Source organism: Gopherus flavomarginatus, chromosome 10 (assembly GCF_025201925.1).
Source record: "Gopherus flavomarginatus isolate rGopFla2 chromosome 10, rGopFla2.mat.asm, whole genome shotgun sequence".
NCBI lineage: Eukaryota > Metazoa > Chordata > Testudines > Testudinidae > Gopherus > Gopherus flavomarginatus.
The window spans coordinates 72452739-72478137 of record NC_066626.1 but is presented as its reverse complement, the minus strand read 5'-3'; the positions used below and the strand labels follow the sequence as shown (position 1 = coordinate 72478137).

The 25399-nt window shown below is 39.8% G+C and overlaps 1 protein-coding gene across 2 annotated transcripts in view; it reads left to right on the top strand.

Annotated features, from left to right (window-relative positions):
- The window catches only part of SLC49A4 (solute carrier family 49 member 4), a 136600-nt gene extending 119738 nt beyond the window's left edge, over nucleotides 1-16862 (top strand). The window contains exons 9-10 of one of the 2 annotated variants that reach the window (XM_050917092.1): nucleotides 7810-7992; nucleotides 14926-16862. In XM_050917092.1, coding sequence (XP_050773049.1) covers nucleotides 7810-7992; nucleotides 14926-15041 — 299 coding nt within the window. In that variant the 3' untranslated portion in view covers nucleotides 15042-16862. Of the gene's footprint in view, nucleotides 1-6728; nucleotides 6829-7809; nucleotides 7993-14925 lie in introns of those variants that run through there. The other variant, XM_050917093.1, reaches the window with a different exon arrangement.
- Nucleotides 16863-25399: the final 8537 nt, after the last annotated feature.

The following is a 25399-nucleotide window of genomic DNA, read 5'->3' as shown; positions in this document are numbered from 1 at the left end:
TCTAGGTGAGGCACCAGCCTATCATCTTGGCACTTGGATTTTAGCATGACTGCCAAATTAGAAACACCTTAGATCTCTAAAGACCTGTTTAAATTCTGTGTTGAGTCCCAAGAGAAAATGAGTTTAGAGCTACCCTCCTTCTTGTTTATCCATAGAAAACCTCTACATGACTTGGCACAGTTTTACACTCCTAAGAGGCCCATTAGTGGAATAACCAGGGTACTGGAGGTCAGGATATATTATTCCTGAGGGAATTCTGTGTCAAAAAACTAAAAATTCTGCATCAGAAAAATAAGAATTATGTGCACAATATTTTAAAATTCTGCAACATTCAGCAACTATTATTAGTCAATAAATACATGTGGCTCCAGCATGCCAGTGGGGAGCACAGGCCACTGGCTGCATTGAGGTGGGAGATCACCCTGAAGTCCCCACCACCTGAGCTCTAGGGGCTCGGCAGTGAGGCTGCATCTGGCCCTGACACAGGGCCAGGGCTGGGCCTGCCCCAGAAACACCTCATGGCCCTGCTTCTCTGCCCCATGTGCACCAGGTATGGGTGGGCAGGCTCAGCCCAGCAGGATCCAAGTGTGGGGGGATCCAGGTGTGGGGTGAGAGATTTCTGTTTGGGGCAATCTGGGTGCAGGCGACTCAGTGGGAGATCTGGATGTACAGGGGCACATTTAGGGGTTCCAGGTGCAGGGGCAATAGGACTCTGCAAGGGATCCAGGTGAAGGTGCTTGGGGATCAGTGTGGGCGTCTGGGTGTGGGGAGATGGGGCTCAGTGGGAGGAGTCTGGGTGATGAGGGAGTGGGGCTTGATGGGGTGGGATCCAGGTGCAGCTGGTTGGGGCTCAGTGGGGTGGGGGTCTGTGTATGGGAGGCTCATCAGGAGGATCCAGGTTTAGGGCAGTAGAGCATATCAGGGTGAGTGTTCAATGAGCCTGCTTAATGGAGGAGCCCCAGCTGCTGCTGAGGAGATGCCACATGCCAGGCTCCTGCTTCCCCCCCTTGATTCCCCATCCTCTTTTTTCTTCCTCATCTCATCCCCCTCCCCTCACTTGCACATTCCCTTCCTCCTGCCCTGTTCCACTCCCCCTTTCATCCCCACTGCCTCTTCCCCCCCCTTTGCTCATTTTCCCCTACCCGCCCATTACCCAGCCCCACCGCTGGCACTCACTGTTGCACAGAAAACAGGAAGGCTCCCAACACACACAAGGGGTGCATGATTGGCACTAGGATCCAGGAGGCAGCGTTCAGGTGCAGAGTCAGCCGAGTTGAGACACGCAGCCTACTTCAGCTGGGCAGCTCTGCATTTGTAGAAATGAGGTGAGGCAGTAGCAAGTTATCTCCTGTGCCTCCCATGCCTGGCCTCTGTTTGGGGGGGCAACCCCTCCCCCGAATTGCCTGTGGTCATCATCTCTCCTCTCCTGGCACAGCTTCCCTTGGTTTCCCTGCCGTTTTCTGCAGGGGAGTACAGGAATTCTGCAGGGGGCGGTGCATTTTCTATGGGCGCGCAGTCCCACAGAATTCCCCCAGGAATAGATATCTGGTCAGAGTGGTTTGGGGAAGCTTGGACAGCACCACTCACTTGCAGTATTTCTGACATTCCCCCACACTAAGGGCCTGATTCAAAGTCTATTGAAGACAGTGGATATCTAAATCAGAATCGTAGGGTTGAAAGGGACCTCGGGAGGTCATCTAGGCCAGCATGCATGGCAGGACTAAATATTATCTAGACCATCCTTAAGAGGTGTTTGTCTAACTTGCTCTTAAACATCTCCAATGATGAAGATTTTACAACCTCCCTCAGCAATTTATTCGAGTGCTTAACACATGACAATAATTTTTTCCTAATGTCCAACCTAAACTGCCCTTGCTGCAATTTAAGCCCATTGCTTCTTGTCCTATCTTCAGAGATTAAGGAGAACAGTTTTTCTCCCTCCTCCCTGTAACAAACTTTTATGTACCTGAAAATTGTTATGTCCCGTCTGTCTTCTCTTCTCCAGAGTGAACAGCTGGTCTGTGAACCACTTCTGGAGAGGGTGTAATGTAAGAGGAGGCAGTTAATATACATTACAGGACTTTGGCAGATGAAATTCAATGTTGATAAATGCAAAGTAATGCACATTGGAAAAAATAATCCCAACTATACATATAAAGTGATAGGGTCTAAATTAACTGTAACCACTCAAGAAAGAGATTTTGGAGTAAGAGTGGATAGTTCTCAGAAAACATCCACTGCAGCAGCAGTCAAAAAATAGAACAGAATTTTGGTTTACCCACATCTCGAATACTGTGTGCAGATATGGTTGCCCCATCTCAAAAAAAAATATGTTGGAATTGGAAAAGGTCCAGAAAAGTAATTAGGTGCATGGAGTGGCTGCTATATAAGGAGAGATGAAGAAGACAGTTTTCAGAGATGACTAAGGGGGGATATGACAGAGCTATAAAATCATGACTGGTGTGAAGAAAGTAAATAAGGAAGTGTTATTTACTCCTCCTCATAACACAAGAACTAGGGCTCACCAAATGAAATTAATAGGCACCAGGCTTAAAACAAAGAAAAGGAAGTATTTTTTCACACAGCATACTCAGCCTGTAGAACTCTTTGCCATAGGATGTTAAGAAAGTCAAGACTATAACAAGGCTCAAAAAAGAACTAGGAGAATTAATGGAGGGTAGGTCCATCAGTAGCTATTAGCCAGGATGGTGTCTCTAACCATTTTACCAGTAGCTGGGAATGGATCACTTGATCATTAGCTGTTCTGTTCATTCCCTCTGGGGCACATCGCATTGGCCAGTGTTGGAAGACAGGCTACTGGGCCCTTTGATCTGACTTAGTATGGCCATTCTTAGAATTTCATAGAATATCAGGGTTGGAAGGGACCTCAGGAGATCATCTAGTCCAACTCCCTGCTCAAAGGAGGACAAATCCCCAGACAGCTTTTTTTGTTTTGTTTTTTAACCCCAATTCCTGCCTCAAGAATTGAGCTCACAACCCTGGGTTTAGCAGGCCAATGCTTAAACCACTGAGCTACCCCTGCCCCAATAACATTCTTATGTTAATATGTTAGTTAATAGCTGCTTAATATACACACAGTTCTATATAGGTCCTAAAAACACCAAGTACTCTATCACAGTTGCTTTAAAAAAACCCGATCCTATTATTTCTTAATGACTAGAGCTTGCTAATGTAAGTGTCTTGAGCACGTCTTAGCACACTGCTCTTTTCCCAGGTAATTACTTTTCACAGGAAAGGGCAAGTGCTCTTCTGATATGATATATGTCATGCAGATGAAGTACAGTTCTGGTGTGTATTTTTATCCAAGCAGACGTGAATTAGTTGTTTACCCTGTTTTTGGAGCAAGGGAGTGAAGAAGAAATGTTAGCTTTTGTGCTTGTACTTGCACTTGTGTACATTCTGCACCATCGATGGTAGTCAGAGTTTCTTAATTGAAAAAGCATTTAGTGTAATTTTATCATCAGTTCTTTTAAACTATAAAAAAAACATGGGACTCTTTAATGATCATTCAGTCTGAAGTCCTGTTATGAGAAGTAAATGGACTCCATTTAATAGCTGGCACTCACCCTGCCATAGTAGCTTTGTCACCCCTTGAGCTGGTATTTTAGGTACTGTACTCACTACAGTATGTTAAAAAAAAAAGGCCAAAGCCACTTTTGGACTACCATTTATCTGACTCGTCCAATAAATTTTTCTTGCACTGTATATTTTATTTATGACTTTCTAGGTAGGCGACAAAATTGGATTTGTTACTTTTAAACGCTGAATTGATGCAGTAGAATTATTTATTATATTTACAGCACTCAGGAGTTTTAGATGCTTTATACTACCATAACATGGAAATGTTGTAATTAAAGTGTGGTTACAGTTAGAGACGTGATTATAAATATGTTATTGGAGACATCCAGATTTTTAATGCTGTCATTTTCACATCCATTTTTTCTTCGTTCACAAGTTAAAAGATATATTTTCTTACTGCAAATCCTGTAAATTCATCCTGGGATCTACAACACACTATTCTTTCTGCCTTTAACATTGATCCAGTTGCTTTGGCTTTTTAAATATTTTTTTAGATTTTAAAGTGCATGTGTTTTATGATATGTTATATTTAAGTATTTATGCAGTGTCCCAAGAGCTTTGTGATTGAAGAGGGTATATATAAATATGATCTATAGCTAAGGCTATGTTTTAGTCACGAGTATTTTTAGTAAAAGTTATGGACAGGTCACAGGCAGTAAACAAAAATTCATGGCCTGTGACCTGTCCATGACTTGTACTGTACACTCGACTAAAACTTGAGTGTTCTAGGGCAAGGGGCGGCCTGGGGGAGCTACTGCTGCTGGGGTAAGAAGGGGGGAGCTGACGGGGCTGGCAGGCTCCCCACCCGGCTCCACACGGCTCCCGGAAGCAGCCGGCATGTCCTTGCGGCCCCTACATAGGTGGATTCGGAGGCCCAGCCAGGGGGGCTCTGTGTGCTGCCCCTGCCCCAAGCGCCTGCTCCTCAGCTCCCATTGGCCAAGAACCATATTGGTGAATGAGGCAGAGAAGAACCCACTTTGCACTTCTATGTGGTGGTTGCTGTTATTAAAATACTTACAATTTTCAGAGAGGCCAAATGAATGTTGAAATACTGCAGCATTTCCCTACAGTTACTGCTGCAATGAGGGCCACGTAAGTTCCTGCTTACATAGGTCATTGGAATAGGAAAATGCAATGCTATCTACTCTGATAAGGAAATACACCAGTATCTTGGATAATGCTGTGGTAATTGAGGGTAAATGTCTTTCAAGGTGACATGTTGACTCTTCATTGCTCATTGTAATATAAAAATGTGTGTTTGTCACTAAAGCTAACAAAAGTGACTAGGAAAACATACAGGATATAGATTAGTTGAATACGAAGGTGCTAGTTGGAAAATTCTGTAGACAACTGTACCCCACATGGTGCTTATGAGAGGAGCTGAAGCTTTTTGCCTCCAAACTAAGGAATTATCTTAGTTACTTTACTATGCCATCCTTTTCTCCAGCAGAATCAGCATTAGGACCTTTTGTAATTTCATAGGAACTCACTATAGCAAACTCATTCTGTCCTCTGCTGGAGATGTACAGCTTGTCCTGGAGCAAACTTGATTATATTAGAGCCTCCCAAGTCGTGTAGCTTGCACCTTAGTGTTTAACACTGTGCTCACTATTCAGTTAGCAATGATTGATTTCTTTTCCATCTTAGATTTCTTTGAGATTTAGGGCAGGTCTACATTACCGCTATAGTGTGTCTGGTGAGGACGCTCTAAGCTGTCAGGAGAGAGCTCCACTTCAGTGAGAGGCAGTAGCAATGTCAGCTGGAAAAGCTCTCCTGCCAACATAGTGCTGTCTACACAGGAGGCTGGGGGTCCGTGTTAAAGTTGGTATAACTATGTCACTCAAGGTGTGGATTTTTCACACACCTGAGCAACATAGTTAGACTGAAGTAAGTGTGTAGTGTAGACCAAGCCACAGTGTAGGAACACAGTTCTCAAAGTTCATGAGAACTGGTTGGCTAAATTAAAAGTATTTAAAATTTGGGGCAAAATTTCTCAAAAACTGTATGGTTAATGTATTTTCACCATCTGAAGTTCTTCCCAATAGTTACTAGTTCCTTATATATTTTCTCTTTGGAAAGTACTAGAGAATCTCACTTTAATTCTAAATAGGTGTCCATAGATTTATCCAGCTGAATTTTTGGGGGAGAAAAGACCTGTCTCTGTTGGCTTCTATTCTGATATTGCAGCTTCAAAAGCCACTACCAGATCCTTTTTGCCTCTGGTATCAAAAAAGATTCAAATAGTTAGCTACAAATTAGAAAACTGAATCAATGATGGCTGCTTATTTAACAGGGATTAGAGAACTGTGAAAGCAAGAGGCTGTGCTACTGGATGTAACCAGGACTTGTGCCAGAGATTTACTAACTTCAAAATATCAATGAGCGCTTGCAGCAGAATCTGTGGATATCATGGCAGTGGAATTACTCATTCAATTTCAGATACAAGAGCATGTTGGCGTCAGGATACTAAATTTTTTCTCACTCTTTGAGAACTCTGAACTTATCTTGGAACAGTTCCTCTGACTTTCATCCTCCAGCTGGTTATAAAAGAATTTACACGAGCTGGAAAAGCTTTTACGATTTCTCATATTTAAAAAGAGAGAGAGAGAGACAGTCATATCCAGGCCTGTTAAAAACAAATTTAGAGACCAACCTGATCAGTCCCCTTCCAAAGTTTTGCCACTATATCATCTTCCTGGCAGCCTTTTCTGCTCCCCTCCTCCCTCTCCTTTTCCAGGCAAAATCCCTGCTCTAGGGAAAGAAATACGTCTCTGTGTTTTGGCTGAGAACCGCATCAAATGATTGAGCTGGTGAATAGGCATTTCTACTGTATCTCCTAAGGCCTTCTTTTCTGCCTTTCATTATATCTCATATTTTGACAAATGGTGAATTTTTTAAGCCAAGTCTCCTGCTTACTAACAACTTCTCAGTTGAGAAATTGAGTAATGCTTAATTTAAGATGAAGTACAGCTTTTTCAATTCTCCACTTTCCATGATGGATTTTTTAATATCACCAGAGCTCTTACAGAACCTCCAAGAAATATTCTAGACATTTTATTTGTTCTTTTCAGTCTTAATATTTCTTCTAGCTAATTCTTTCCCTTACATATCTGCTTTTCCTTTGATAGGTCTTTTCATGTCACTGAGACTCCAGTTCAGAAAACCTCATTATTCAGGACTGCTCTTAAGCACATGACTCAGTCCCATTGAAATCAGTGCTTTCTTGATTTGGATCCTTAGAGTTACTGGATGAAAAGAAAAATGTTTTATTTCTGCATAGCTTTAGAAGATCTAGATTTCCTAGGTAAAATATCTATACTAGCATGAAACTGGAAGAAGTCCGGTGAGATCAGAAGTCACAGAACAAAATACCCCAGCCAGTTAAAGAAATTGCCATATTCTAATATTATGCATCCAGGATGAAAAATCAGAGTCCTGCAATGACAAATAACCTACTCTTTCAACTAGAGCAGGCTTTCTCAAACTGGGGGTCAGGGCCCCTCAGGGAGTTGCCAGGTTATTACATGGTGGGGTCGTGAGCTGTCAGCCTCCACCCCAAACCCTGCTTTGCTTCCAGCATTTATAATAGTGCTAAATATACAAAAAGGAGTTTTAAATTATAAGGGGGGTTGGCGCTCAGAGGCTTGCTATATGAAAGGGGTCACCAGTAGAAAAGTTTGAGAACCACTGAACTAGAGGCTAATCCTGCAATGCCTTGGTATCTGGTAGCTCATTAGTATTATTCGTCTGGAAAGTGAAAACAAAAATTAGTTCTGACCTTTGGAACTGAGAGTCAAAATGTTAATTTCCAGTTCATTTCTGATTCAGTACAGTAATTGTTTCTGCTCTAATTGAGTATAAAACAGTTATTGTTCACTTTGGAGGTAACTCAACCTAGATATCTCTTTGCATAAATATTTTTTCCAGTGTTTTCTGATATTGGGTAAACATACTCCAAATCACTCAGTGTATCTTCAGGAATTCAGTTTGTATCCAAATAAAAATTGCTGAGGTGATCAAACCAAAAATGAATGCTGAATACTAACAGAGAGACATTATACACTATATGATGCACAGAGGTAAAAATAGGTCTGATTCTCCTTTGTCTTCCAGTTACTTAAGCATTAATATCCTGGGCATCTTTTGTTTGAAATATGATAGCAAAATGCTACTATGAAACTAAAGCACTCTTCTTGTTTTTTGTTGTAGCTACACTATACACATCCTGTATCTTGCTCGGAGTATTCCTGAATAGTAGCATACCTATATTCTTTGAGCTTTTCGTGGAGACGGTCTACCCTGTTCCAGAAGGAATTACGTGTGGTGTTGTCACCTTTTTGAGTAACATGTTTATGGGAGTGCTTTTGTTTTTTCTCACATTTTACCATACAGGTAAGAAATATGAGCTATTTACTAAATGTAATTCTCTGTGAATACATTCTATAAGGGGTCTGTTTTGGCACCAGTGGCAGGAGGATTTACATACCAAACTCCCATTAATGCTAATTCTGTGCATAAATCTCCTGCACATCAGTGGGAGAAAAGACCTGTAATTATTTGTCTTTACATGCATGCCAATTGAAGAATGAAATCCTTTAGTTAGAAAACAGATATCCAGACTTTGCATAGAACTCACTGCAGCAGGAAGCTATTGAGATAAACATGATGGCTGGATTTTTACAAAGAACTGGATTATGTTCTGGCCATTAATAACATTTGTAGCTTTGCTAGATAAAACAAAAATAAAGCTAATCCAATCTCATGCTTCAGGGTATAAACTGCTCGCTGGTGGTGGGCAGAAAAGAATTTCTCCTCCGTCCCCGCAATGTTTATCATTGAACACATGGTTGGGTGAATTATTGATGGTGGGAGAGAGTTACCTTCACAAGACATTGGCCACTGCTCTGAGTCAGAATACGGCAATAGATGATGTGTAGTGGTCTAATATGCTAAGGTAGTCCTTTGTGTTGATATTTCCAACAAATTCTTTATAGATCCTTTATTATTTTCATCTCTTGTGTATTATTTATTTGCTCACATAATGTGTCATTGTAATTTTGAGTGGTGTATCTTGCAAATTATATTTGCATTTAGATATGAGTTACTGTGGTAACAATATGAAAATCTAGATACGTTTAGAATAAAACCCTGCAACCTCACTAATTCTTCTTTTTAAAGTTACAAATTGCTATTTTTATATGTAGAAATCAGCAAGGTTAATTTTTCTTTCTTGGTACAAGAAGAATACTTTCAACCAAAACGTTTGTAGTTTGCTTTGTAAGTATAAAACCTTATATGAATTCTAAGTATAATTGTCAAGACATCTCTTAATTAAAATGTTATGTTCCTAGCCAAGAGGAAAGTGGTAAACTTCACAGTAAATTGTATTTTGAAATTAAAAATAGTAAATTATTGGCCAGACTCAGATGTCTCAGCATAGTCTCTGGTTTTTTACCTACAATTACACCGCTACCTCGATATAACGCTACCCGAGATAACACAAATTTGGATATAACGTGGTAAAGCAGTGCTCCGGGGGGATGGGGCTGCACACTCCGGTGGATCAAAGTAAGTTCAATGTTACATGGTTTCACCTATAACGCAGTAAGATTTTTTGTCTCCCAAGGACAGCGTTATATCAAGGTAGAGGTGTAATTATGAAAAGGAATAATTGTAAATTCATTCTACCTTCTAACTGCTGTTTTGTAGGTGCAAGCTTATAGAAATTTAAACTGTCATTTGTGGCCTGGAAATTAAAAGCCAGTTTTTCAAATATGGGCCTGTATCTTCCAGTTAAAAGTGATTTGATGTTTGTTTGGGAAACTCGTTCAAATTGCAATGATTTAATCAAATCTATATTGAGAATATTAGTGGATGTGAACTGATTTAACACAAATACGATTGTTTCCAATATTCACATATGAGTTGGCAAGATGAAACAAAAGAAATTTGAAATATTTTCAGTGTACTTCTAAATGAGAGTGAAAGTCCAGTGTTATGAATTCATTTTCCATTGAGTATTAGGATATAGTACATTGTACCAACCAAATAAATGGGTCTGAGGTCATTTTACTAAAAATAATTATTATTATATTCTACAGTAGTACCTCAAAACATGGCAGTAACATGTTGGATAAACCATGGTTTTGGACCATTATTTAGAATACTCTAGTACTTTTTTCCATAAAGGATGTCAATAAATACACATGAATGCAAACATGAAAAAAGCATAAGCTGTAGTCTTTTCTTTCCAAAGGAAGAAGCACTCAGTTACACTGTTATCTTCAAGCTAATGCATTCTCAATGATGCAGTGTCTCAAATTATTAAAAGCGAGATCATTTATATCATCTCTAAGGGCTGATCAATGTCCATTCGATTAAATTACTGGCTGTGTTACCAAAACAAAAATCCATTGAAAATGGAAAATGATTTTCTAATAAAAATGCTTCCTTTTTAAAATCAATCTTTTCTCCTCTGATTTTCATACATCTTTTGCTATTATTCTAACTGAAGTGCAGTAGAATTCTAGGCCTCTCTGCCTCACTTTCATATAAATCATATAATCAGTCACTAGTTTTCATTCTGATGTTTCCCCTCTCCTCATATTCTGATATTAGTGTCCCAATTATTAAGGCTGTTGGGGAGCCAGTCCTTACAGTTTTCTAGTAGACTGAAGATTCTGATCCAGATGATTAGAATGTGAGATTTAAGACTTTAGAATCCCTAATCTAACTTCTTAGCACCATATTCTAGTATCAAAAGCCCAGTCTCTGCATATTGTTTCATGTTTTCTTCAGTGTTCTATTTTTTTAAAACTTTGGACACTTTATGATTTGTTAGCTTGAATTGACTAGTGCTTTACTGATTTTTGTAGTACAAAAAGAGAAAGTTTAAAATAGATCATAAAATTCTCAGCCTTTTTAGATGTTTGGTTTAGATTATCTTCAGTCTAGTTAAGCACAAGTATAGTTTTCTGAGGAAAATGTTAAGAGAGGCATGTTTCTGATAACTTCTGGGAATACAGCAGTCCTACTTAAACCAACTAAGAATTTTACTGAGGCATGTCTAAATTTACTACAATAATAGAGACAGAGTTTTTAGGGGGTGGGTTTTGTTCTGCCATTTTCTGGGGTTTGGTTTCTCGAGCTTTCTGATGTTGTGTTTTTGCATTCCAGAACACACATTGTGCTTTACCTTTAGCCATATAAATTATGGATTAAACTAAGCAGCATTGCTGGAGCTTTTAATATGATTACTAAACCTTAAGAGAGCATTTAGAATTCTGTAGAAATATTGAATGAGGCAAAAGACCATCTCCAGTAAAACTGATGCTTCTTCAATCACTTATGTCAGAGACAAGATACTAAAACAAAAGGAATTGCTATGCCTTTGCTTTCTGATTAAAATGGCTAAACTAATAATTAAATATTGATCAGTGGGGAGGACTGTTCAAACCTACAAGACACATGCTCTTAAGAGCTCTTACCCATTACATTTAATGGTTACAAAGAGGTCTCTTGAGAGTTTTTTGTGGGACCTTTATAACTTGCATAGTTTTACTGCACAAAAGTTTCTGTTGAGAAATTAGCTTTCCATGTCCAAACTGTGTAGCTGAACTGATGCATAATCAAAGTGCTGTTTATTATCCTTTTCATAATGTAGCCAGTAGAAATCTAAGGGCTTAGGTATACTAACAACCAGACCATGGCATGATAAGGTATGAAACTATCCAGCTCTAGCTGGGTATATCCTGCCAACATGTGTTAACAGTTTGCTAGAACACTTTGAGCTAGTTCTGTTTCAGAGAGGACTAGATCAAAGTGCTCTAATTAATGGTTAACGTGTCACCGTGGTGTATGTGAATAGTTAGACTATGGCAGTTTTCCACGATGTATGTAATCGTTTGTGTAGACAAGTCCTATGAAACAATAAGACTGCTATTTAAGGTTGGTTTTCTTTTCCCTACTGTCATCACTGAAAAAGTTTGCAGATGACTCAAAAATTGTGGGAGTGGCAAATAATGAAGAGGACAGAGATCACTGATTCAGAGCAATCTGAATCACTGGGTAAACTGGGCGGAAGCAAATAATATGCATTGTAATATGGCTAAATGTAAACGTATACATCTAGGAACAAAGAATGTAGGCCATACTTGGAGGGATGTGGGGGGGCCTCTGTTCTAGGATGCAGTGACTCTGAAAAAGATATGGTGGATCATGTCATGGTGGATAAGCTGAACATGAGCTCCCAGTGTGAAGTTGTGGCCCAGAGAGCTAGTGCGATCTTGGGATGTACAAACAAGAGAATCTTTAGTAGGAGTAGAGAGATTTCAAGAAAGATGTGGAGAAATTGGAGAGGGTCCAGAGAAGAGCAACAAGAATGATTAAAGGTCTTGAGAACATGAACTATGAAGGAAGGCTGAAGGAATTGGGTTTGTTTAGTTTGGAAAAGAGAAGACTGAGAGGGGACATGATAGCAGTTTTCAGGTATCTAAAAGGGTGTCATCAGGAGGAGGGAGAAAACGTGTTCACCTTAGCCTCCAATGATAGAACAAGAAGCAATGGGCTTAAACTGCAGCAAGGGAGATTTAGGTTGGACATTAGGAAAAAGTTCCTAACTGTCAGGGTAGTTAAACACTGGAATAGATTGCCTAGGGAAGTTGTGGAATCTCCATCTCTGGAGATATTTAAGAGTAGGTTAGATAAATGTCTATTAGGGATGGTCTAGACAGTATTTGGTCCTGCCATGAGGGCAGGGGACTGGACTTGATGACCTCTCGAGGTCCCTTCCAGTCCTAGAGTCTATGAGTCTATGAGATTTTTAACTCTGTATTTGGCACTGCTGTGACCACTGCTGGAATACTGTGTCCAGTTCTGGTTTCCACGGTTCAAGAAAGATGTTGATAAATTGGAGAGGGTTCAGAGGATAGCCATGAGAATGATTAAAGGATTAGAAAACATGCTTTATAGCAATAAACTCAAGGAGCTCAATCCATTTAGCTTAACAAGGCGAAGGTTATGCGGTGACTTGATTACAATCCAGGTATCTGCATAGAGAACAAATATTTAATAATGGCCTCTTCAGTGTAGCAGAAAAAAGCACAACATGATCCAATGGCTGGAAGTTAAAGCTACACATATTCAGACTGGAAATCAGGCATACATTTTTAACAGGGAGCATAATTAACCACTGGAACAATTTACCAAGGGTCATGGTGAATTCTCCATCACTGACTTTGTTTTTCTTTAAGTAACGGTCCCTATAGTATTCCACTCAGGGTTATACGCATGCACTCGGAGCCAGAACTTTTCAAAATAGCAGCGTCCACTGGTCCACACGTGCCCTTGCTCCACCTCATTGTTTTGACTTAAGTGATAAAGGGTCAGGCAGACCAACCACGGCCTCAGTTCCTTTTCACCACCGCATGGTCTGAGTCAGAGCCCCTTCTGTTCTCTCATCTCTGGTGACGCACTTTCCTAATTTCAGGAGAAAAGACTGTTTTATTTTTGTATAGTTAGTGTTTTGTTATTTTTGTAGTAGTTTTAGTGGTAGTTTAGGACTTTAAGGATTTTGGGATGCCGTTTTTGCCGGTTTCCTGCCATTTTCTCCATCAGCATCCATACCTGGGTACTGGAATATGTCGAAGATGCCAGGGTTCAAGATCTGCACTTCCTGCCCTTGCTCATTTCCCATCAGTGAGTAGCACCAATGCTGCCTCTGCTGCTTGGCAAAGCCCACGTCGCATCCAGGTGCATTATCTGTCTGTCCTTCCAGCCCATACCCAGGAAGGCCAGGCTCTCCATCTCAAGAAACACCTCACAGATGTCACCATGAGGCTGCGGTTGGATCCAGACTGCGGAACCCCTCTCTTTCTGTATATTGACCTGCACATCAAGGAGTGTGCCTCCTACTGTGGCATTCAAGTCCAGTTCCGCTGGTACCAGCACTACGGACCCCATGCCGGGGCCTAACCGTAAGGCAAGGAAACGTGCAGAAGCATGACAGTGAGTCTTCCTCAAGACCCATGAAGGATGCTGCATCTTCCATGGGTTCTAGCCATGGAGAAGTGGTGCATTCCACAGCATGTAAACACGACAAGAAGTCACATAAAACCTTGAATCCTCTGTTCCCAGTTACCGAACTGTGTACCCCTTCCAGATCGATACCCCCAAAGTCACAGAATTCATTGGTTCAAAGGCAATCCTCCATTCTGGCCCTGGTTCTGGCCCTGGCTCTGTCTGTTGAGTGCATGCTGCTGCATCAGGGAAGCTCAAGTCAGCTGTTGGTCCTCATGAGCTGTTTGACCTAGATGAGGTGAGGTCCCACGTCTCCTGGTGCATGATCTCATCAGAGACCGCACTCCCTAGCTTTGGACTTGCTGTCTTCAGGTCATGTTCCTGAGCATTCTCCTGAGACTCACATGGTTCCAACTGACATATGTAGGGCAGCCACAAGAAGTTCAGCACATACCTTTTCTTTCCATTATGCCCTAGTGCAAGACTCTGCAATGCGTGCCTCATTCAGTGCAGCTGTTCTCCGTTCCACAATTCCCTCTTCTTCCTTGAACCCTCCCAGCTAGATACTGCTTGTCAGTCACCCTCAGTGGAATACAATAGGGACCGTCACTTGAAGAAGACGAGAACTTCCAGTTACCTGTAACTGGAGGTTCTTTGAGGTGTGTTGTCCTTATCTGTATTCCAATCCTGCCCTCCTTCCACTCTGCTGGGGATCTATTTGATTTGCAGTGGAAAAGGAACTGAAGGTGCAATCAGTGTGCCCCACCCTTTATCACCTTAGTTGAAACCATGAGGCAGAGCAAGGGCGCATGTGCGAACAAATGGACACTACTGGTTTGAAACGCTCCAGCACTGGTTGCATGGCCCATGCGTATAACTCTCAGTGGAATACAGATAGGAACTACACATCTTAAAGAACCTCCATGTAGAGGTAAGTAACCTCTTCATATTTTTCTAAAAGTTATGTTCTAGGAATTATTTTGGGGAGGTTCTGTGGCTTGTGTTATACCGCAGGTCTGACTAGATGATTATAGTGGTGTCTTTTGCCTTAGAATCTATGAAAGGCGAATGAATAAGTTATTAAATTAATTAACAGTATTAAGGTTTTTAAAAAAGATATCTATAACATCTCATAAAATATTTCATCCACCTCTCAATCCCATGCATTGTTACTGTTTTGCTATTAGAGCAGAGCTAGCTCAAAGCCATCAGTTAAACTTTTAGTTTCCAGTATTTAAGTCCTGATTGCTTTGACGGTGGAGATGTTATATGAGCTTCTGAAATCGCATTTTTTGTTTTGTTTTACAGAGTTGTCCTGGTTCAACTGGTGCCTCCCAGGATCATGTTTGCTCAGCCTACTCCTTATTCTGTGCTTCAGGGAATCCTATGATAGACTTTATCTTGATGTCGTTGTCTCAGTTTAATAGCACAACTGACAGAGTTTTGAGAGAGCCTGGAAGTCAATACTGCATTCTGCACATTGCTTGGAATTGCACAGTTGTATGGCGGAAAAAGCAAAGAAACCACGAAATTTTAAATGTGGTTTTATCAGACTACAAAGATATTTTTTTAAAACATGTCTTGACTTGATCTTTATTACTGACTTGATAAATAGTGTGGTACTTCAGTTGGGAATAAGAATATCCTAAAATACACAAGTGGACTATATCTGATGTGTATATTCTAAAGTCAGAACTGTGATATCTTATTTAAAAAACAGTACTTGCAGCTATTAAGTGTACAGATTTTCTGTGCCAACTCAAGCCACTTAGAGATGCCAAGGTACCAGTAATCTTTCCATCTTCTATCAGAATACAAATAGTGAATAACCTTTTTTAAAAATCTATAACTTAAAAGGTAACACATTTAAATATTAAAAGGCCAGCAAACATATAAGTTAAAAGAATTTGATTTTGCTGCACTACATTATGTTCCAATAAAGCCTTTTCTGGTAAGACTTTGGTACCTGAGTTTTCAACCATATTGACTAATCTTAGCAGTCCTTGAACTGTTATTAGAAATCTTTAACTTTCACTCCAGAACAAGTGTGCACTGAATGATAAGTGCAGTTTGAGTTATACAGTAGTTGCCACTAAAAGTCACCTTCGCTGACAGTGGCACTGAAGTTATGCAATTTTTCCATATGCTTAGAATAGGAAAGAACAATGGTATCTCAGATATGTCTCTGTTGATAAATATTTATGATGTAATGGCCACCACTATACTTCTCTTTCATCTCCAGTTAATACTGTGAACCCCAGTTTCATGCCACTAAACAATGTAGGTGTGTAGCGCCGAATCCCCAGTAAGTTTAGCTTTAGTAAAGATTTTGGGGTTTGGGCTGTAGTGCATGTGTGTTTTTAAGATTAGTTTAAAATTATGGGTACTAAGTAATGTTTTTTAAATACCCAGTTCTTTAAAAGTGGCATTTTTCTGAAATGTCTTTGGACTTTGTGAGGTGCCCTTGTTAGCAGCGAAATGACACATCATGTGGAATATTTTGTTTCATGAGTCTATGAATTTTGGCATAACCTGGGAAGTACAGTGCCAAGCAGGATATTGTGGTCAATCTGGCCATAACTTGAACAGAGATGCTTAAGAGACTTTGAGTAGTTTTTTTACACAAATTTTAAACTGATTAGTAATTTCTGAATTCTTATAATTCATTTCAAAAATATTTACAGCATTTCCATGTTGAGTATGTTCCTGTACTCTGTTTAATGTGTGTATGCACATGTATATATGTACAGATGTGTGTGTATAATATTTATATGTTGTATATAATTATATAATATATAAATATTGTATGTAGAGTGTGTTTATAGGTTTATTTAAAAATCATGTCGTTGGATGGTGGTATGCCACTGTTTGAACTAAAGCTATCATTTCAGTGAATGAAGTTGCACGCATATACCAACTGTGAAATGAGTTTTATTTCACTGGGTGAATGTCTTTTCTTAATGTAGGTATTTGATATAGAGGGATATGAACATGTGCAAGGATGTTGCCATGGAATGTTCTGCTTCAGTCAGAAATCTGAATCAAACGCACTCCACTCCTGTGAGGGGCTGTGCTCTGCCACTCCTGAGTAATACAGCCACTGTAACTCAAAAAAATAAAAGCTGAACTGTGCACTACCCTTCAGCTATGTATCCATTTGTTCTGTTTGCTGTCTGTAAAGAGCGAATATTTCACTGATATTTTAAATTCAAAATTGTATTCTTGCAGTAAAATGAAATAAGTTATTACACCTCATCTGCTTTTATTGTTTTCAGTGAAATGGGCATATTTACCATAGCAGGTAATGGGATGTTGTGACCTTGTTTATTGACTACATCAGCTATTACAAGTTCAGAGTTATTCCTTGAAAGGCACTAGTCGGACAATGGAGCTATCTGTATTGAGATACCCTAAATACATTTAATCAGCATGTTCAAGCTGCTGAAGAAAAGTGGCAAAGTACAGCTGGACATATCCTTTTACCGTCTTCACCAGTTGATTGGTACAAAGGTGTTAACCATCCAGCTTTCTTGGCTATGTTCTACTATATTTAGCAAAAGCCACCACTTTACAGTCCTTACTCAGCCAACATTCCCATTTGAGCCTGATGGAGCTTTTGCCTGAGGAGAACTACAGGAGCAGATCCCAGTTATATAAAGAAGTACTCCTATAGATAAGAGTCTGCTGCTATGATTAATAGAAATGAATTTTCAGATTTGAGGACTTCATCAGATCAACATATCTTTGAGTGGCAGGTTGGGGAGAATGTGTTGAATGACTGAGGATAGGGGACATATAAAATATTGTGGCTTTGTTAGCATTAGAATGCACTTTGACATGATCTTTAAAATAACTCAGATGTTCATTTGACTGCACAAAAAGCATTCTCCCCCACTGAATCCAAGCCAGCAGCCTTTACTCAGGTAGAAATCCAACCAAAGCCAATGAGAGTTTGCCTGACTAACAATTACCAGAGCAGGCTACCCGTTAGTATTTTTGACTTTGTAAAGGTAAAAGTTATCTTGGTTAATCAGGTGTCACTGAAAGAGACAATGGGAGGGTTTTAAATATTGCTTATATATTAATATTGAGTAGTCCCAGAAAAGATTCAGAAATGAAATATAAAATATTTCATATTTATTATTTAGCAGTAAAAAGCACATCAGTTTTTGGAAGTGCAACTTAATTGTAATTGTTCCTCTAATTTTCAGTGAGTACTGACACTGATTGATATCAAACACTTCTGACCATAACTGTAATTGACTTTAATAGGAACATACTTTAAGAAAAGACAATATTCCCTTTCCCCTCTTGGCCCTGAGTTATTTCCTGTAGAAATCCGGAAGAGCAATTTTTCCTAGCCCTGATATGTGCAAAGCCACTAGAATATGGACAGTCATGCTGCATTTTGTGTTGAAAATGTGAGCAATGAGGCTGTGCAGTTCCCATTCCTCTCTTGTAATAGATCTTTGTTTTAAGTAGCTAGTTATGTCCTAGGCTGCTCCTCAGTTTTCCACAATAACTGTAAATTCAACTTCCAGCTATGCTGCTTTTTTCCTTTGGCTGGCTCCTGAGGTATACTATTTCTCTTGCTGCTAATGAGGTAGGTAAGATTTAGAAGGATTGGCCTTCACTTCCATCCTATTTTCTGTCTCTTTTCACTTCCCTCCTCACCCCATCCCCCACCACTTCCTCCCTCTTGTTTCCCTTCTCCTTCCTTTATGGCCTTTTCAGTCTTAAATGTGTGTCCATACAAGTACCGTGGAAGCAGAGCTTTCTGAATTCCCAGTTCAATTCTAAAGAAAGGGTTGGCCAGGCATCTATGCGATATTCAAAGAAAATTATTTTCAGTGGTAGAAAATCACTGAACATAGAGTGCAGAATCCAAGGATTTTAGGTACTGTAATGTACAGTACTGTACTGGATATAGCACATATACAGATACAAACTATATGTGTAGCTCCTGTATTCATAGAATATGAAGAAGGAAATTGTGTAGTACTGTATTTAATGTATACAGGTATATGCTACAGCTAAGATTTTCAAAGCCATCTAAAGAATTTTAAAAGAATGGATATTGGTGGTCCTAAACCCCTGAGTGTCTGGGCAAATTTTAGCCTATATATGTAGTTTGTGCATCCACAGTGCTATGGAGAGACTGTTTTGCACAGATCCAGTTGTTTGGAAATGGGCTAGAGATGTTGTCCTGTCTCTCCAGGTTAAAAGTTGGTTTATTGATGCTCAGAGAGGTATTTGAGTGTAGAACCATGTTAGTAACCATGATCTTGCTTGTGACTAGATTCCAAGTGGTGGTGACCACCAGTAGCTGTCATCAAACTCAAGTGAGGAATGCATTCAGTGTGTGACCTGCTGATGTTCAGCACCTCTTAAGATCAGACTCCTATAGATTTGTCAGACACACTGTCCCTTGTGCAGTCTTATGTACAGTACTGACATGTGTGAATTGCAAAGTAACTTACAAATAATGAGCATTATTTTGTGGTAACTCTGTTGGGAAAACAGCAGTCACTACATGGAAACTTGTATTAGCATTACCATGTTTCTATCTTGGAAACTTGGGAATTTACCAAATGCACTGTTGCATGTAAGAAAGAGACCGTATTGCTATCTGGGATATCTTGAAGGAGCTGTATTACCTGGAGTGTGTGTTTATGGAGAACATTTGGACTAAGCAAAGAGTGAATATATATTCTTACATTGTAAAAAGAAGAAAAAAGTTGATCTGTGGGTGTATATTGGCTGCTACCAAAAAGGGGGAAAGATATGAGATTTGTGAGAATTGACTGATATGTGAATAGGGATTAGATGTTTTATCCTATGGCTTTTGATATCCTATAAAGCCGTGAGAGTAGCAATTTATTAATAAATCTATTTTTCATTAAGTCATTTTTTTAAACTTAAGAGAAAAACAAATGTCTAGTTGTGGCAAACAATTGGTTTTAGATGCTGTTTTTGTATGTTTTATTAGATTGGTTAGAATCTAAATATATTTCACTAGAATTGTTTGGCAAATTAACTACTACATTGGTGTGAAAATGCCAGAAATTCACACCACCATTGATGGATGGATGTACAGTGTGTATAGCTGGTGTGATTAGAATTTTGTGTTGAATATCGTATTAAATTTTGTAAAGTACCAGTGTAAACTCTCTCTCTTTCTCTGTCTCTCGCAAATGGCAGTTACACAATCACATAGGGCTAAAAGCTCACCCCATTAAAATGAATGAGAATTTTGCCATTATCTTCAGTGGTTCCAGAATATAGTAGAATCATAAAAATGTAGGGCTGGAAGAGATCATAAGAGGTCATCTAGTCCAACCCCCTGCACTGGGGCAGGACCACGTAAACCTAGACTTCCCTGATAGGTGTTTGTCCAACCTGTTCTCAAAAGCTTCCAGTGATGGGGACCAGAGTCAAGGACCCTTGCTATCATAAAGAGGAAAACTCTCTAAAATTAAAACAATACCCACATCACTCTGATCAACCTTATTTGTCTGTCTTTAGCAAGTCGATGCTATTATTGATGAGATGCTGCTTCATACTTTGGGCAGTGGTGTTCTCCCAGCATCCATAAAACATGAAAAAACCTCACTTAAGTTTCCTATTTTAGAAGGTTTAGAAATATCTATTTTGATTCATAAAGGAGTATTGCTTTAAGTAACATCAGTGGAGGATGCAGAGGCCACAGTGAAATCAGAAAACCTGTCAGCCTGCTTATAGCATTTACATTTGGCATTTTAAGGCAGATGAAACAATAATAAATAAAGGGGAAAATACATCTTTATTTGAAGTTTTAACAAGCAAAAGTAAATATTTGTGCAGATGTTATGATTTCTGTTTTCATCTTGGATCACTGCTATGTTTGGGACAGTGCATTCTGACATAAATTTCTTCTGAATTCCATGATCCTATATCAGTGCACACTTTTTTTTTTTTTTTACTAGATTTGCATACAGGTTCTAAGCAAAGTAAACACTACAGTTTAATACTCTTTAAAAGAAAGTAACACTGTAGAAAATATCTGTAGCAACACTGTGGCAGATATTGGTCCAGAAGAGATGGTGAATGGATGCGATGGCCAAAGTTTCCATAAGTGACTGGTGATATGGGGGTGTCTCCATTTTTGGTAAGCCAACTTGAGACCTCTTAAAGGGCCTGACTTTTAGAAAGCGCTTGGCACTCTCCTCTGGAAGTCATTAAGGTATCTCAAGATGGGCACCCACAAATCAAAGCCCCCCAAACCAAATCACTTCTGAAAAGCTTGACTGATTTTTTGGTTTGTTTTTTTTTTTGTTTTGGACTTGGAAATAATTTATAAACACGTAATTTATTGCATCAGTATTTCTTCCTCACTCTCTGCACAGGTGTTGTGTGTTCATAACACTTCAGGAAATATGATTGCTGGGTTAATTGTTAAGGCTTCCATTCAGCAGTCATCCTTGAGATGTTTGTTTAGAAGACAGTAATTAACCTTGCGTATAGGAGAGTAAACATAAATTTGTTTTGTCTTCCCTGTGTTCCTCACTTGCCTACTCTCATGTACTTTCTTTATGTTGCTTCAGTGAATTTTTTCACTATTCCATAATGAGTATTGGAATTTCATGGATGACTTTCACTATTCTTATTCAGAACACTTGTTCTTATTCAGAGCTTTCCCCCTCGATTGTGGCGTTCCCTCTAACCTTAGTTTCACCATATGTACAAGTCAAAAGAAATTATTTTCCTCTGTAGATGGTCCGTATGTAGGGGTAATGGGTAGTTTTGTTGTTAAAGCACAGGACTGGGAGTCAGGACTTACTTTGACAAACTATGAGATCTTGGGGAAATCACTTAACCTCTTCGTGCCTCAGTTTCCTGGGCTGTAAAATGGATATAATACTTCCCTACCTCACTAAGGTGTTGTGATACTGAAATTGCTGTTTGTAAGGAGTTCTGAGATCCTCTGATGGACAGCACTAGCTCTAGAATTGCAAAATACTGTTAATATGCTGTTCCAATATATTCTTCAGGTTTTTATTAAAGTGACTCTTTATTGAGAACATAGGGTCCGATGCTGTGGAGTTACTGAGCTCTTTTTGAAGTCGTTGAGAGCACACAGCATTATTGGGATCAGATCCCCAGATATAACATATAAGTGTATATTTCCATACATTTAGAACTGCCTCTGACAGGATGGGTAACCTCAGCAAAAGCAAACTGATCAGAAAAGATGGTGTATCATGAATCGATGATCTTAGAGAATGATGCGTGGGTGGGTGGTGTCAGAGGGTGAGTGGGTCATCTGGTTTTAAAGCCACTCTTTCTTAAGCTATGTATCAGTAGTGCACCTATATTTCATAGGCTCTTCTACTGCAAAGTTACCTTTTAAGAGCTGCTTGTCATACCCATTGGTTATTTAACTGTCCTTTGAATGGGTTTTGAAATTCTGATTGCCCTTTGATATTGTCCTCATTTGTTCTAATTGCCTATGAACTTAATACAGCTACCTTGGGTTTAAATCTGTGTCAAATGTATGGGTCAGGAAAGAGACAAAGACATTTTAAGAATTAGAGAAGCTTCTTGAAAATTGATGAGTCATGCTACAGTGCCCTTGACAAAAAGCACAGTGAGTTCTCCCACATGGCAAGAATTTGCCTCATGGGGCTTTATGTTCATAGCATTAAATAGAAACCCAGCAAAATTTCACTAACAGCTCTCTGATCATCCTAAGCTCTTTAACTAACTGTACTTTCTTGTATGTGGCTTAGCCAAATGTAAAGCATCCCCTCTGAATTTGGCCACTTGTCTCTGAGCAGGATTTTCAGTGGGTTAAAGTTCTGCTTGCCCTATGATGTTCGTCTTCAACTGTATATTTTAGAAACAAATATGTGATGGAAATACTGGCTTTTAATAATGTGTCACAGTAGGTTTTCTTTTGATGTGTAAACGTATAGAAACATAAGAGGGTGTATGTGTCTGTGGGTATGGATTTGTAAACTATCCTCAGATTGTAAGACTGTTCAGTTTTACTGGAGTTTGTATGCACTTTACTTTTGCAAGTTTTAACATTGGTTTTTATTTTAGGGCAAATCCTACTTTTTTATGCAATATTCTGATGTGATGTATTTTTTTTAAATAGAGTTTAAACCACTGTACACTTGTAAACATAACATAGCTGCCACTTAATTTCTTTTAAAACTGGAATCTTACTGTGGAGGTGTGTTATTTTCCATACTACTTGTTTGACATTAAAATGGTTACTCATGTTTGTTGCCAGTATTTTTCATTACTTGGAAAATGTAAATAAATACTAATTTTAGGTGTCATATCAACATTGAAACGTTCTCAAAGACATTGCTTTGAAAAGAAGTTTAGTTTGATTAAACTAAAACCTTATAGGGGATGCCGATGGGCACTGGACTCACTGCAGGGGGCGCCCCCTGCACAGCCGATGCCCTGAGCTCGTCTCTCTCTCTCCCCACAGCCCCATTCTCACTCCAGGCTCTGCAGAATCTTCTTCATGACTCAGCCTTCTGGCCAGGTCACAGTGTAGTTTCCTCTTCTTGGGGTAAGATGTGTATCAAAGTCCCTGCTTAACAACGTTCTCAGGCAGTCTTCCCATTCGCTGACCCAGGTGCCACTCCCTCAGGAGCTGGTAGGGCAGCCCAAACCTGCCCTCTACTCTGATTTCTGGCTCAGGGACCCTCTAAACAGCAGCTGAGGTGTGGTTCTGTCCTGCACAATGCTGCCTTTCCCTGAGCCTCTTCCTCACCTCCTGGCTCTTCCCACTCCTCTGGGTTTGCCAGCTTCTCACCTCCCTTCTCCCAGGGAAGGACTGCAGACTACCTCCCTGCAGCATCCTCTGCTTGTAACTTTCTGAATTGATGTAAGTTCTGCCTGTTCCCTCACAGTTGCACCTTCTAATTACCTTCCTCCAGTTTGTTTCCCCATTTTCAACTTAACTGGCTGGATTGATCCCACTTGGCCTAATTCAGTCCCCTCAGGGCCAGTGTGGGGAGTATGCCCCATCACAGAGACTGATCTCAAAGCAATAGAATGACTCCTGTTAACTTCAGTGGGCTTTGGATCTGTTTTAGTTCAGAAGAGGAGGGAGATTGGTGAGAATTATTGATGAGAAAAAAGAAGGAAGAATTTGAAGAGGAGGAGAGTGTGTGTGTTTGGCAGATGATAATGAGTGTTGTAGCCACTGGGTTATAGGCAATCCATTTCCTTGTGGATGCTTGATAACAGTATAGACCTATTGACTAATAAAACCGTGGAATTACACATCGATAGAGCCGCTTACCAGTTATTATTGTGTCAATTTTTTTTTTCACTATAAGATTGTGTGTCAGTAGAATTGTTTTTTACTGAATACAGTTTTGTTCACCAAAAAATCTCAGTAGCACTACTTGAGAGGAAGACTGGTCTTGTGGCTGAGACATTGGCTTGGGACTCAGGAGGTATGAGTTCAGTTCCTGGTTCTGCCATGGACTCTGTGTATGACTTTGAGGTGTCATTTAATCTCAGCTCCCCAGCTATAAAATGAGGATGAAAACACCTCCTTTCTCCCACTCTTTGTTTTGTCTGTTTAGGTTGTATGCTTTTGGGAGCAGGCAAAGGTTGTTTTTTATTATGTGTATCCATAGCACCCAGAATGCCCTTACAGTCATAACACTGAATGCTTCCCTCTTGGGATGGGGAGCACATATTTCCTCACACAGCCCATGGCAAATGGTCACAACACAAACCACTTGCCCATCAATCTGCAGGAGCTAAAGACAGAAATGCTTGCCTCTAGTTTCTTCCTCGCTCAGTCAAGATCATGACAGACAACGTAGCTTGCATGGATTATATCAATCATCCAGGAGAAGCACAGTCCTCCTCACTCCACACCAAAGTGGTAAAGCTCTAGAACTGATGGATAGCCAACGAGATAATCACATTGGCTTCCCCCCACCCCCCCATGGCAGCAGACATTTCTTCCTAAATCACAAATGGGAGTTGGCCTCGCAAGTCATCAGCAAAATATTCATAGCTGAGGGGTTGCCACTGCAGCCAACACAAGGTGCAGAAAATTCTGTTCCAAAGAAGGACTCGATCCCTAATCTCTAGGAGACACCTTTCTCATTGCATGGACCAAGGATCTTTTTAAGTGTATCCATCAACTCCATTGCTTATAAAGGTTCTCAACAAGATCAAGCAGGACCAAGTCAAGATCATTTTGATTGCACCAACTTGGCCAAGGCAAGTTTGGTTTTCTTTACCTCCTCACATTCATCTCTCATCCTCTGTGGCAGCTCCCAATCAGTTATCAACTGTTGTCTCAGAATGCTTGTTGAACACTTCACCCCAATCTGAACATTCTACAACTCCAAGAATGGCTCCTCGGTGGTTCTCTGGACTAGAGGCATCTTGTTCATTGGGAGAACAACCTGTGCTGTTAAATAGCAGAAAGGAATCTACAATATTTGCTTACCTCCAGAAGTGGAGATATCATCTTTGGTGTAACCACCATCATCTTTCACCTATCCAGTCGTCTCTTTTTCACAATCTTGGATTAACTGTTGGAATTGAAAAAATCAGGTCTCTTGAGTTCCATCAAGGTTATTTAGTGTCAGTAACAGCTTTCCATTCACAACTAGAAGTTTTCTCAATTTTTGCACATCTGACCACAATGAGGTTCCTGAAAGGTCTTACGAATCTTTTTCCACAAATTAGAGATCCTACTCCACTTTGGGATCTGAACCTTGTTCTTCACCATCTCATGAAACAGCATATT